The 14,412-nt window shown below is 40.3% G+C and overlaps 3 protein-coding genes across 3 annotated transcripts; 2 read left to right on the forward strand and 1 right to left on the reverse strand.

The window, feature by feature from the left end:
- Positions 1-845: 845 nt before the first annotated feature.
- Positions 846-6,415, reverse strand: haus7 (HAUS augmin-like complex, subunit 7). Its single transcript, XM_062427581.1, has 9 exons — positions 6,140-6,415; positions 5,264-5,379; positions 5,112-5,173; positions 4,901-4,962; positions 4,018-4,208; positions 2,614-2,728; positions 1,526-1,738; positions 1,303-1,414; positions 846-1,186 (listed from the first exon to the last, which is right to left on the reverse strand). The coding sequence occupies exons 1-9, from the start codon at positions 6,254-6,256 to the stop codon at positions 1,125-1,127; spliced, it is 1,050 nt and encodes a 349-aa protein (XP_062283565.1). The 5' UTR covers positions 6,257-6,415; the 3' UTR covers positions 846-1,124.
- A 395-nt stretch (positions 6,416-6,810) lies between these two features.
- las1l (LAS1 like ribosome biogenesis factor) lies at positions 6,811-9,773 on the forward strand. The gene has a single exon (XM_062427334.1). It carries the CDS (start codon positions 7,080-7,082, stop codon positions 8,787-8,789), a length of 1,710 nt encoding a protein of 569 aa, XP_062283318.1. The 5' UTR covers positions 6,811-7,079; the 3' UTR covers positions 8,790-9,773.
- Positions 9,774-10,877: 1,104 nt separating this feature from the next.
- On the forward strand, positions 10,878-14,177 carry crebzf (CREB/ATF bZIP transcription factor). Its single transcript, XM_062427649.1, has 3 exons — positions 10,878-11,062; positions 12,514-13,588; positions 14,009-14,177. The coding sequence occupies exon 2, from the start codon at positions 12,570-12,572 to the stop codon at positions 13,353-13,355; it is 786 nt and encodes a 261-aa protein (XP_062283633.1). The 5' UTR covers positions 10,878-11,062; positions 12,514-12,569; the 3' UTR covers positions 13,356-13,588; positions 14,009-14,177.
- The last annotated feature ends 235 nt before the right edge of the window (positions 14,178-14,412 follow it).

Below are 14,412 nucleotides of genomic sequence, written 5' to 3' on the forward strand. Positions count from 1 at the left end.
TTTCCTTTGTTTATTACTGAGGTCATAGTGGATGATGGTGGTGTATCAGGGTGCATTATATCAAATGGTGTTTCTAATATTTTTCCCACTTCATTATGAGAGGGGCAAAATATTAGGAACACCATTCAATATAATTTACCACAGTACTCCACCACCACTTAGTACGACATCAGTAATAAACAAAGTAGAATTATCACCTATTATCACTTCCTAACAACTGAAAATGTATAAACTTAATAAATGTCAAATTTATAGCTAAATATAGCTATACTATTATTACTACTACAACAAAATGTAGTGTAGCAGACAGTTCAAAACTCAATAGATAGAAAAAAAAGAATGTCCCATTCAGTGAATCCACATTTAATTTTAAGTAATAAAAAGCAGCAGAGCCTCAGGAGAAAGCCTGAACCAGTGTTTATTGAAATTCTTTACTGATAATATAAAAGTAAATTTTCCCCTCGATTAAAAACTTAAAAATGATTAATTGACTATAAAAACATTGAGGATTATTAATCTATCAATGGACTAATTGATGCTGATCAGAAAATCAAGCAAAAGAATAAATTAGCAGACAAACCTGTTGAGAAAGTGACACAATATAAAAAAATGTATTTAGTAATATAATTGACACATTTGTTACTGTTAAACAAAGGAGCGAGTATGAAATAGTGATGATTGTGCAGATTACATCATTATTTTATGATCCGACATCACTTTGCAAAATATAATATCGTCAGTATGTTTATTGATATTTAGAGTGAGTGATGACAGAGGAAGGTCCAAACAGCCCCCAATCCTAGCTGGGGGGGGGGGGGGGGGGGGGGGGGGGGGGTCCACTCACACCATCATTTAGCAAAAGCTCCATGTTTGGGGAGATAAAAAAATATGCATTCATATATGCATGTATTATGAATGTGCCTTCATATGTGGTGCAGCTGGATCCAGTGCATATACGGTGTTAGTTTCCTCTATGACACAAAGACAGAGTGATGAGACCCCTCCTAGAATAATTACTGCAATACTAAGAGTGCTTTGTTCACTTCAGCAGTAACATTCAACTTGATGGTTGGAGGTTAAGTTGGTGTTGATGCTGGTGTTGCGTGTTGCGCTGTATGATGTCATCAGGGTTGAAGCCGGGTGAGAAAGTCTCCATATCTCCTGGTTAGTTTCTCCAACTGGTCCGCTGGGAAGATACATGAACGGCAATGTCACAAATCCTATATATGTGTGTGTGTGTGTGTGTGTGTGTGTGTGTGTGGGTGTGTGTGTGTGTTCACGTGAGAGAGAATATACACTTACGTAATGTGTGCTTGTCTTGTCCGCTCCAGTAGCGAGGCTGTGTTTGTAGATGCCTCACTTCCTCACTCATGGACAAAGATGCTTCTGATATTTCACTCAGCATTTCCAGCTCCTGATAAAAAAAGAACACGAGGCGTTAAGAGAATTTTTTTTTGGCATATGTCAGCACCTGTTTTTTTTTTTTTTTTTTTTTTTTTTTTTTTACATGTGTGTGACTTCTTACCGTATTGCAGGCCAGCAGCAGTCGGTGTACTCTCTGGAAGACGTCGGCCTCGCTGCTGAAGTTGGGCGGGTCTCTGTTGCAGTAAGCTCTCAGGTTTGTCTCGTAAACGCGTCCGAAAGTAGCCATCATCTGCTGGAGGTCGCGCGCCGCCACGTGCAATGCATTGGGAGGGAAGACTGCGGGACTCTGTGGCTCATTTGTCAGGAACTCACACTGTAGGTGAACGGAGGGGTAGACAGAGGAAGACACGGCACTTTCACATACAGCTCCAAACGACAACGAGTCATTTAACATGGATGCTAGAAGGTTGTATGATAGTTTAGTGATCATAGACCACATGGACAACATACCTGTGACTAGGGATGGGTAAAAATATCGATTCATCAATGCATTGCAATATATTTTTTCCCAATTCAATATCGATTCATTAAATCCTCTGAATCGATTCAAGCCCCTGGCCAGTGGGGGGCGCAGTGAGCAACACCTTTGTGTGATTGGCGTTGTACGGACGGAGGCTGCGCTCGACCAAACAACAACAACAACAACATGGCAACCGAAGCAAACTTGTTGACCGAGACAATAAATGAACGGGGATTAACGGAGAAAGTACCGGCAATTGTCATTATCAGACATCCCAACTGTCCCGGAAGTTCCGGAAGTCTCCTGCATATTGATAGCGTCTCCATGACGCCCGCAAATGAGACGTAATCTCCCAGAATCTGGAGTAAACGAGCAAGAGCGCGCACTAGAGAGCGACTGTGTGTGTGTGTGTTTGTGTGACTATAAACGCAGCGCGTGTGAGAGCAAAGCGTCCTTATAGCTCTGTGTTGTCGCTTATTGGCGCGATTTTCAGATGTTTTATTGCTCATAAATGTCATGAGTTATACCATGGCTGTTCATATGGGCATGAAAATAAATCATTATTTTAAAATTACCAACAGGTACTCTAATGAATTATTTGTGTATTTCTACTTATTACTGAATTGATATCGAAGCATTTAAATCAATATCGAATTGAATCGATATCGAAACGAATTGTGACCTAAAGAATCGAAATCCCCATAACCCTTAACAATACCCAGCCCTACCTGTGACTGTAGCTGCTCCAGTACTGACTGAGTAGACTGCAGGAGGGCAGCAACATCAGCACCCTCTTCTTGAGAGGTCTTCTGACAGGATGACGTGTTGCCCTTGCGTAAAGCCCTGTGAGGTAAGGAAAAAAACAGTGAGATAAATATATATAAAAGGTACTAGCGCTGCTGGCAAACTTAAAACATTCCCCCCAGACATGTTTTAAGATCTATATAAAGTATATATCTTGAAAAAATACCAGTTAAAATGAATAAAAACAAGACATATTTATTACAAATATTATTAGCAAATAGCAAAAAGCAAGTTGTGAAGTGAAGGGACACTCCCTCTGAGTGAGGGTATCTCAAAAGGACAGCTATGGACACGATGGACCCCCCCCAACCCCACCCCCACTCAATCAACTAGCCCATTTCCTTCCTATTTTTGTTTTGAATGACATCCAGCATTTCACCTGGCAGTAGATGACAGTGTCTGTTGTGTGTGTATTTGTGATTGTATAAAATGTAACTGTTAAAACGATATAAACTGAAAATGTAGTTCATTTTTAAAGTTTAACAGCTGGACACACAAGCAGATGTCTCCTGCTTCACTGTAAAGTCTGTTTGTTGCAGAAGTCATTTTTATAGTGGTGGAAATGTATCTTTAAAGGACCAGCGTGTAGAATTTAGTGGCATCTAGCAGTGAGGCTGCAGACATCCCAAAAAGGTCCTCTCTACAGTTTGTCTATTCTGGGCTACTGTAGAAACATGGCGGTGCAATATGGCAGCCTCTGTGGAAGAGGACCCGCTCCCTATGTAGATATAAAGGGCTCATTTTAAGGTAACAAAAACACCATTTTTATTTTTAGCTGATTAGACACTAATTAAAACATACTTATGATTATACTCAATTTCTACACACTTCACCTTTAAGCCCACATTTACTTATTTGATCAAAGTACAACTTCTACTAAGGTCATGAACTCTCACAGCTGAGAAAAGCTAACTTGTTGTGTGATAAAAGGCCGGATTTAAAAAACAACTATTAATTATAATGCGGGTCTGAAATTTAACAATTAACTTGTTACAATCCTTAAAATGGTATCTACTCCTCCCCTATCATTACAAATTCTGGAATATGCTTTTTTGTCCTTCTCAATTCAAAAGTTTAACTACTTTACAGAAGATGTCTCCTTCTTCAATGTCAAGTGTTTCCACATCACACTTGTGGAAGTTGAATACTGGACCAGGATTGGCTTCCAGACTAGATATGACGTCACAAATCCTTCTTGTAGGTGTTTTCAATGAGGACAGAAACGTCCCACTTTGAGCAGAGGAATGCAAAAAACAGCCTTTCTAGATAAAAACAGGGAGAGGGAACATCATGTGTGTAGTAGGGTTATTAAAAGAGTGAACACATACTTGATGTTTGCAGGCCAGGGGTCAAATGTAGGTCTGAGCATTTGTGTGAGGTGAGGCAGATTGTCGGTAGCGAACAGCTCGTTCAGCAGCGCTTCGGTATCCACATTGTGAGCGGCAGACGTCTGGCAGCCCGGAACTAGAGTTAGAAGCTGCTCCAGGAACTGGAGCTGCCGGCGAGCACTCGCATCACCCTGGATGAACCGAGTCAGAAAAATACAAAGACAAAATGAAGTATGTTTTCTGGTTATTGTGTCTGTGAAGCTCTGACAAAACTCAACTTTAGCCTGGAGATTATTGGATGAGGATAAAATGTTTGTCACTAGGATCATTTCCAGAAGTGCTTCATTGTTGTATTATGAGCTGCTGTGAAGTGCTTTGGTGTCTGCATTCAAACTCACTGATCCATTACTCAAACTGGATTACATGAATTGTCTCAGCACTACCTGAAAGAACATGACCCCCACCAGCACTGCCCCCTTTTTTATTCCCCCAACAGAGGGCTGCTGTCACTATGAATGTCCACTAAAACAGACAACATATATACAAGAGATCAAGTAGATTTTTTCAGCTAATACTGATTTTTCTTTACATAAACAGACAACACACAAACATTTTTAATAAGGCTCTCTTAAATTTGGTAATTAGAGAGAACCACTGATTTGACTGACCAGAGCAATCCAGCTATAGGTTTAAAAAGCCTTAAATGACCTCAAAAACATCCTTTGTATTTCTGAATGTATTTCTTGTTAACTACAGTCCCATGTTTGCTGATATTACTATATCTGCTATACTCTAATGTCAGCGTATATATAGCCTTGATTGTCTTTTCTGTCCAACTAATACATATCAGTAACATCTATAAGAGTTTTATGTATCCTCTCACCCTGATCAGGTCCAGGTCGTCGGCTTTGCACAGAATCAGCTCTTGTCCAAGCATGGCCATCTCTGTAAAAAAAAAAACCCAGACCACAGCAGTATAATGAGTTACTTTCACACTATCCTCCACAAGGCTTCTATCAAAATACATCCACAATTGTTAACCATAAACTGTATAGAAAGGTAATCCCCTGAAAACAAACAAAACAACATGTTACCTTTAGTCAGCATATCTGGATCTTTGGATCTTGCCGTGGAGCTGGCAAAGTTTGGGTTGATGCTGTAAAGGTAGAAGCAATGGTTATTTTATGTACAGTTACCACCTGGTTTAGATGGGTGCTTTGCTTTTTAGAGCCTTTTTTTTGTTAACCTGCTGCAGATCCATGCCAGTATGTCTGTCCGGTGCTGAGAGGGAGTGCACAGCAGCTGCAGCATGGTGTCTGTCTCGTGTAGATGCAGACCTTCCACCAAGGGACAAGACCCAGCCTGGACAGATTAATATAGACAAGATATTCAATTTAAAGACGATTTTAAATTAACAGTAATATACTAGGTGTTTTAATGTTAAGTGATGGAGGACAAAATCCAGTGTCTCCACACAGTCATTTAAAAGTAGATGATCAGCTTCTATTCAGCTTAAGCAGTCTGAGTTAGTCATATCAAGTGATATCTGATACATTTACAGTCTTTTTAGCATCAAATTCCCTCTTAGTGTTTCTCTGTTGAGCTGTGGTGGAAGTATAGTAACAAAAAGACTTTGGCACTAAAAACACTGTATCGTTGAAACATAGAAGACTTGATTTGACTCATTTGGACGACTGAAGCTTCATACTAGCTTCAGATCAACTTTTTAAAAAACATGTTTACACAGATGGAGGACTGTGGATTTAGTCCTCATCACTGCATTATGAAGGGGTCTTCTAATGGTCAGTATGAACAGGACGAATGACTACAGCTAGAAAAACATGGTTCAATGTTCATTTGAACTCCTGACAGACTTAAAAAACTGCCAACCTGTCCTTTAAGAGACTGTAAGGTGGAAGTATCATTTAAAAGACAAAAAGCAAGAAACCACTAAATGATAAGACACCCTCACTATGTTGTTTACACAACATCGACGGAAGCTAACACTTAACTTGGCAAACAACTAAATCTCACCACTGGCTCCACACAGACAAAGTAGCCTAATGTCATCTGTGTAAAATCATTTCGACATGAATTAAACTTTTTTTGTTTGTTTTTTTACCTGTAAAGCATTATAAACGCGTTGTGCGAGTTGTTTTTCTGTCAAAACACCCGCCATTTTTGTAGCCGGCCAAATGCAGCGATACTTCTTCTTCTTTGGTATATTTAACGGCAACATTCATCCTCAGTGTTGCATTACTGCCACCTTCTGGACATAGTTAGCTCCTGTAGTGTCTGGTTGGTTAGATTTCCTATCAATCCTGTTCTCCTACTTTCTAACTAGTCCTCTCTCCACACCCTCCAATTTGCCCTTTAAACCTGCTCCTGTTATTCCCGATATTCTCATTCTCTCCATCATTTCCTTTCTTTCTGATGTATATTTTCTGCTGTTAACAAGTAGCCTACGTGTTCCACTGTTTCTGGTCCCTGACCATGCACACAAAGTCCAGTTGGGATGCTTCCCAATAGTGTGAAGAGTCGCGTCTAAGTTTATTTCCTGGTCTGGTCATCCTCTCTTTTCTGTTTCCTCCCCTATTTCTCCTAAAATCCACTCTATTTTGTAAATTTTATAGTTTGTTATTGCATTGTCTTTTTACTTACTGCTGCCATAAAATTACATGACATTGATTGTTTTTGTTGTTGTTGTTTGTTAATGCTCTTTCTTATGTCCAAGTCCAATGTGAAATGTCAACAAATAAGTCTGGATAAAGTTGAAATAACTAAATAGCCGGGGTAGTGTAGGAGCTGTCTGATTCCAGCAGGTGGCAGTAATAAAACCACATGGGTGCCATATGACGGTAAACATCAGAGAAGAGGAAGAAGAGGAAGGCGGTGGGTCTATTCCGGATGAGATACAATCGCTAGCTCTTGCGTAGCAGCATAAAGCTATTTCATGCTTTGCTGAGGAGAGTGACTGCCATACGACATCAGTTACTATACGTTTTAGTTCTTTATGTGTTCAAATTGCCACCGTAAGTCTAACGTACTCCTCCGCTGTTAAAATGAAGAAAAAAAGCTCGGAGAAGAAGCGCCATGTGGTTGCCTGGGTCAACAAAGCTGAGTGGGATCAGGTGTTGGAGTATCTTTACTCCCAGGACCCTGGTTTACAGAGGTATGCTCTACAGAGGATCTCAGCATGGAAGGGGAGGTATGCCAGTAGCACGCCTGTAGCAGTGGAGTGCACAGCGGACTTGGTGAGGTGCCAGGCTCTGGACAGGTCTGGAGAGATGGCCGGAGCTGACCTGGTTCTGCTGTATGGGATGGCCCTGGTGAGGTTTGTGAACCTGATCACTGAACGGCAACAAGGGAAGATTGCTAGACCGCTGCGACGCCTGGCTGGGAACTTAAACATCCCAGAGTGGGTTGTAGACCTGAGGCACGATTTCACACATCGGAAGCTCCCTACTTTGAAATGGTGTCGAAAGGGGTGTAAGGTGGTTTTGGAGTGGCTCCAGCAGGAATACTGGTCCAGACAGCTGGGTGGAGGTTCTAATGAGGACTGGGAGTCGCAGTCAGATGGAGAGGATGAAGAAGATCTGAAACTGAAAGACGATGAGCTCATTGCCAGGCAAAAAGAAATGGAAACCTACAAGAACGTAAGAGAACTTCTGATATCTTATGAGAAGGAGAAGTTCCAGGCTTTTGACAAGCTTCCTGGATGCAAAGATAAGAGCTTGTGGCCTGCCCCCTTTGCAGAAATGAGCTGGATCCTTGGTGAGATCAAGCAGTTATCTGTGGAGTCCAGTGATTTTCTGGTTGACGTGCTTTTAGAAGACGGATTTCTCATTCCGACTGTTGAACAACTGCAAACATTAGGCTGCGACATGTCTGATAATGCCAGTCCCAGGCTCCCCCAGACGTTCCTGCGTTTTTGGCTGCCCCTGCTGAAGATGCTCAACTCGCCGTCCTTCATCCACCTCCTTCTAGAGAAGCTCTTCGTTGAACTGAAGCTTCTCTCCAAAGAGGAGAATAATCACAGAGCTTTCTACATTTCTGCTTGGATTTCAGAGATCCTCTTCTGTAACAGCAACAAATTTGAGTACCACTTTGAAACAAAGGCGCAGAGGAAAGCCAGGATGAAGGACAGGATTTTTGTGAACCGAATCCAGCTGAGGTGGCAGCAGCTGCTCTCCGCATGTCTGGAAGCTCCCTGTTTCAGCACGCCTCACATGCTCCAGTTAATCCTGGACGACATGGAGCATCCGCTGCCTCTGGAGACTCGGCAGAGGCTGGTCCAGCTCTGCTCCATCTACACGCAGACGGAATATTCAGAAGGTGATCCATCCTCAGAGCAGAAGCAACAGCCTATATACACGCTGGAGAGTTTGCACGAGAAGCTGCAGCGTTCGAGGCGCTACAGTCATTTGTCTCTGGCTGAACCGGACAGAGGGAAGTCCACCCAGGAGCACAGGTGGTCAGATGTTCAGGCTGAAAAAGCAAAGCTGCTCAGAGGTTCTCCGTGGCAGGTGTGCGCCGATAAAGTATTATGGAAGAATTATCCTCTTGGTAAAGTCCCAGGACAGTCAGATGACCCTTCGTGCCTCATGGTGGGCAACTACTCAACAATGACTGTCTTTGACCAGCCGATGGAGATGGAGACCACCGCGCCACACAGTGTCCCAGGAGCCTTGGCATCTGTGAAAACAGCCGGTGGTCTCGTTTGGAACCACAATGATGTCGGCAAACTGAAATCTGGACTGCAACTTTTCTGAGTGGTGTTGTAATGCTGTGAAATATAGAAGCCTGTAGATTCTGGCACATTGTTAAACTTGTGCTTTCTGTTGCTTTGACATTCGGGGGGGGGGGGGGGGGGTCAAAATACATTAACTACAGTACTGAACAGCTTGTTGTTTAAGAGTTGCTTTTCTTTGTTTTACATCATTAAGGGTTGGTAGAAATAATAATAATTGGTTATCAATCTGCTGATTATTTTCTGGATAATTGATATTTCAATAATACTGAAAAATGCTGATTTTAACTTCATGAAATCCCAAGGTGCTCTCTTAAACGCCCCATTTTTTTGACTAATAAAAGAGCTGCAGATACATTTTCTTTCAATTGAGCTCTAATATCATAGTCCATTTAAACTTTTGGAATTTTCTGACATTTTATTGACAAAATGATAAATCAGTAAATTGAGAAAAATAATCGGCATATTAATTTATTTTGAAAGCTGCTGCTGTCTGCAGTGGCAGACAATATGTGGCAAAGGCAGAACTGACACTATAGTGCAGAAATTATTTTTTTTGTAAGGCAAGAATATGAGGTACATCTGGAATATGCATTCATTATGATGGTGTATTGAAAGCACAGTGGGGTTCTCTTTTTTATTATTATAACTTTCATGTAAGTTCCCTTTCATGGTTAACACAGTTGTCAGTCTCTGTGGAGAGTTTGGGGAGTCTTTTAGTTGTAACATCTGACAAGTGAGGTATTGTAATGGCAACAGCACAAGGTGGTTTTGTGTAACACGTTTTCTTGCACGCACTTCTGTTCAATAAAACACTTTCTCACTAAAGGAATATGATGGTGTTCTTTTAGAGGGTAACATTTCTGCCATGTAGTAGTATAGTACGTTTTCATCCGCAGTCCCCTTCAGTAGGTCAATATTGAAACATAAAACAGTACAATAACAAACAGTACAAAGCAAAAAGACACAAACACATCACATACAATCACAAGGGCATTCAGACTGACAGCAGCAGTACATTCAAATTAACAGGTGATTTCTTTACTTACCAAACCAATTATGTTTGTCACTGTTTGTTTTGCACATTTCTGAAGAAATGTATCTTGTGATCCAGATCCAAGACTTCTTCTGAATGCTAAAATAACGTATATATTTGAAGTTATTGGCTATATATCTGAAGAGTACGGTTTAGACCTGCTCTATGTGTAAAGTGCCTTGAGATGACTTTGTTGTGATTTGGTGCTATACAAATAAAGATTGATTGATTGATTGATTGATTGATATTTATTAGGGCTGTTCATTAGACATAGTCAGTAACTCTTTCAATGGGGACCCAACCAGCTGAGTAAAACCAGAATTAGACAACATTTAATGACAACACAAAACAAAAGATACAAGAATAAATGACAATTTAACTATTTAATGATTTTTTTTGCATATTTTCACAATGACATGAAAAATATAAAAAGCTTCTGCGTCAGACTGAATACATTGTAAAAGTAATGTCATGAATACAATCAACATACAGTAATAATAGATAGATACATGGATACTTTATTGATCCTTAACAGGACATTGCTTGGTTTACATCAGCTACATCCACACTCAACATCACATACAAACATATATCTGTCTATCCAATGGAGAAAAATAAAAAAAACCTATTACTAAAAATACCCAAAAGTTGTACTAATAAAACATATGTATGTAATAAATAATAATAAAATACTCTGTGTGCAAAAAAGTGACAGTAAAAGAGTACTGCATTATCAAAAAACATCTCAAAGATACAGTATAAATGCTTTATGAAGTTTATGGTTTGTCATGTTGAGGTTTTAATCTGTGCTGTTTACTGACTGGCTGCATTATTTTGAAATGGACTCCATTGAGTAAACAGCAGTGAGGATTTTATTTTGAATGATTTATCTGGAAGTTTCTTGGTGCTAGAGTGGCTGACATGATAGTGATTTTACACTAGGTGAAGCATGGGGAATAAATTGTAGTTTAGAAAGAGAGAGAGACAGAGGAAGATTGTCTGATCCTCACCCCGGAGCAGAAGGTGGCGGTAATGTTCCAGCTGGATGTCAGCAGGACGATAAGAAGAAGAAGACGAGAAAGAAGCGTCTCGGTGGGTGGACTACGGTTTGCACTTCAGCTGGTTGACTTCTTCGTCGTCCTCTTTTCTTCAAGCTGAGGCAGTTTGGGAAGTGTCCGATAACCAGCACATTCCATTGGAAGTACTGTATCGTAGTACTCATCACTGCATTTGTTTTGTTTTGTTTTTCAAACTGGACGGTAAGTTGTTTAAGGAGCGTCGTTGTTAAAACATGCTGCGTCATGTCGCTTAGCGCCTCATGTTAGCTTCACTTAGCTGCTAGCTAACGAAAACTGCGCGGGAATTTGTTGTTTTTCTTTAACTAGTTGACAACTTGCTACTAAATACGCAAGACAATATCACATTTGTATTGATAGTAGCTGTTTATTTTACTGTTTAAGTTACCGACATTAAATAGACCTTGGCATGGGACACGATAATTATGAGGGGAATTGGGCCTTTGTGTGCAAGATAAACGTAGAGCGCTTAACGTAACGTTATTAAAGAGCGTTTGCGTTCTTTGCAGGTTGAATTATTACCTCTGCACTAGAAACAACACAACTAAAAACTGATTTATAGTGAGGCTTATGTCTGTCATGGGGAATTCGTTGGAAAGCATTGTGTTAGGCTATCGTTGGTGCTATTGCTATCAAGTTGCGGCCTCGCTTAAGTGTGGACCAAACGTCTTACCTACGTTTAGCCGACATACACTTCCGCTGGGAGAGAGGTGACATAACCCAAAACGATTTAATCATCAATCCAAACGCCTTATGTGTAATGTAGAACACTAGGGACGATTCTAGGATCAGACCTTTAGGGGGGGCTCAGCTGCTATAATGAGAATGTGACATACAATGCCCTGCAAGTGTTCCAACCCCCTGTTAAACTACTCATTTCACTGAATACCCGAAATTCCAACAAGACATAATAATAATAATAATAATAATAATACATAGTAGAGTGGTCTACTATAATGTATAATAATAATGGTTCAGAATAAACAATCACAGATTTCTACAGAGAGGACTCTAAGATAATTAATGAACCCTGAGAGAAAGATTATATATTAATGACAGAACTATCCAAAGTACATTAAACCTGTTAAAATAAAACCATTTGAACCTGTAGCATAAGTCTTTGTTCCATCTCTAACAGACAGGCTTGCAAAATAATTAAAGTTGTATAAAATAATTTTTGGGGAAAAATACAATAATTTCTTTTTAGGGGTGCTGAGATCAAATTTAGTGGTGCATGAGCACCCCTAAAAAGGGTCTGAAATCACTACTATTGCACACTGAATATAATGAAGTAATATTTGAAGGTAATCTACATGCCAGCATGCAAGGTCATGCCAACTTTAGTGAATACAATGTTACATAACTTTTAACATAAATGTTTTGTAGGCAAAAAAAGACAACCACAAGTTAGCACTGAAGCTACATTGAGATATAGATTCATCCAACGTAAAAGGCTTAAAGTCTTGTTTATTTCTAGTGGCCAAGTTACTTTATGTAATGCAGGACAGCCCTCACATCTGATTTAATAGCCTTTATCGAGTTACAGTGACTAAAATCATAGCTTATTGTATATCAGTGTACAGTAAATTGCTGCAGCATCATATGCTAACAGTGTATTCTCTTTGTTCTCTCAGGTGAGGACTCCATATCCTCTACACAACGTCCTTGTGACCCTCTTAAACAAACCACAATGATCACCAGAAGAAGAGGCCGTGCTCTCAACAACTCCGATGTGCAGCCCCTGCAGGTTGAAGTGGTAGACGCAGTAGAAACCATAGAAGATCTCCCGAGTTCATCAGAGGGGTTCCTAACTGATGACATTGACACTGCAGGAATAGAGCTAGATGACCTATTTGGAGTTGAAGACATAAAATGGACACTTGAAAGAGATGCAGCCTCCTCGCTCTTCGATATGGAGTTGGCGGACCTTGGTGTGTACAGTGCCCAATGTGAAGATTCTGGGGCCGAAGCTTCATCAGCCTCATCTCCAGAGAGAATGTCGTCAGACGTGAAGATCAAAAACAAACAAAACCAATCACGTCAAATGATCAACAAAAACGCCATCGCTGCCAGATTGAATCGTCTCAAGAAGAAGGAGTATGTCACCAGCCTGGAGAAGAAAGTTGGCGTCATATCGGTGGAAAACAACATTCTCAAACAGGAAAATTCTCAGCTGACCAAGAGAGTGCAAGAGCTTGAAGATGAGACCAGGTACCTAAGGGCTGTGCTGGCCAATGAGAGCATGTTAGCCCAGCTCTTGTCAAGGCTGAGCGGTGTGAATGGGATGAAATTATCTTCCTCGCTTTTCCAGGGGCCTGATCCGAATGACCATGACTATGCTTTGCCAAGGAAGCGTGTGAAAGTGGAAGAGAAGGAGACATCTGGCGGCGTGTGTCTGCATGTGGACAGAAACCACGTCTCAGTGGAGTTCTGCACTAAGTGTGCAGAGAGTGCAAGCACATCACTCAAAATGTAGGGTCAAGTACTTCTCTCTGTTTTCCGATATTGAGACTGAACCACTTGAGGGTGGAAGAACGCTGTTGAACTAGTTAAGATTACCTGAGAACTGCTGAATGTGCATGTTTTTTTTGTGTAATGGTTTGAGTACACGTTACTGCTAAACCTTGTCGACAGTTTCTTCTAGGTAATGGTTGATCTACCATGCGGGATGAGTGGCTTTCTGAACACCTTTACCTGCTTGACTCCATGGTAAGGATCAGACAAGAAAAGATTTGTTTTTGTTTTGTTTTGTGTTTAACTGGCTTGAGGCGTTCAGCAGTGACCTTTTCAGTACTTGTATTTTTATTCACAAAGTTCTTTTCCTAGTTAGTGGATTTTGAGTACTTTTATTCTTTTTGGTTGAGTTATTCCTCTAAGAAATTATTTGATATCAACTTGTAAGTAAGAGTAAAGTTAAATGCAATGGCATAAAAATGTTACAATGAAGGTGAAGGTCCACAAAGAGTGATCTCGAATCAGCTTTCAAATTGGAAACTCAATAATAGTAAAAGAAAAGAGAAAAAAAAGTGCATATACTTTGTTTTGGTATGAATTGATCTCTTTGTGAACCAGCACCATTGTACAAAGAATACTTTCATTTAGCGCCACCTATTTTTCTTTATGCTAAAGTGGATTCTGCTGGTGGAAGGGGAAGAGGCTGGACAAGCTGCTGCCAACGTGGCCTGCTATTTTTTTAAAGGTAGTATCGGTAACAAACGGTATACGTGATTCCATTTTACCAATACTCCACATCTATACATCCTGTCAGCACAGCTCATGCAGCATATTGTTTGGGGGCTGATTACAGCTGCTCCATTACTCTGAGTAATGCTATACGTTGTAGAATTATGTCTTGTATATATTGAAAAATTGGAATGTATGCACTAAATACATTCTGAATGAGTGGTGAAATTGCCATTTTGTCCAAGTGTAATGTACATGTATATATAATTTTGAATACATATTGTTTGAGATAAATGACGAAATGACAAATAAATATTTTCATTATGTTTCAGTTACAAATATTTACTCTG

This window comes from Scomber scombrus, chromosome 10 (genome assembly GCF_963691925.1).
Source record: "Scomber scombrus chromosome 10, fScoSco1.1, whole genome shotgun sequence".
NCBI classification, from domain to species: domain Eukaryota; kingdom Metazoa; phylum Chordata; class Actinopteri; order Scombriformes; family Scombridae; genus Scomber; species Scomber scombrus.

Bases quoted from the DNA above. Each gene is read 5' to 3' on its own strand.
- haus7 (XM_062427581.1), bottom strand. From the start codon at position 6,256: ATGTTGCCGTTAAATATACCAAAGAAGAAGAAGTATCGCTGCATTTGG. The intron at 5,380-6,139 runs GTAAAAAAACAA...TAATCTGTCCAG, and splicing joins GCGTTTATAATGCTTTACAG to GCTGGGTCTTGTCCCTTGGT. The intron at 4,209-4,900 runs GTGAGAGGATAC...CGGTTCATCCAG, and splicing joins ACGACCTGGACCTGATCAGG to GGTGATGCGAGTGCTCGCCG.
- crebzf (XM_062427649.1), top strand. From the start codon at position 12,570: ATGATCACCAGAAGAAGAGGCCGTGCTCTCAACAACTCCGATGTGCAG.
- las1l (XM_062427334.1), top strand. From the start codon at position 7,080: ATGAAGAAAAAAAGCTCGGAGAAGAAGCGCCATGTGGTTGCCTGGGTC.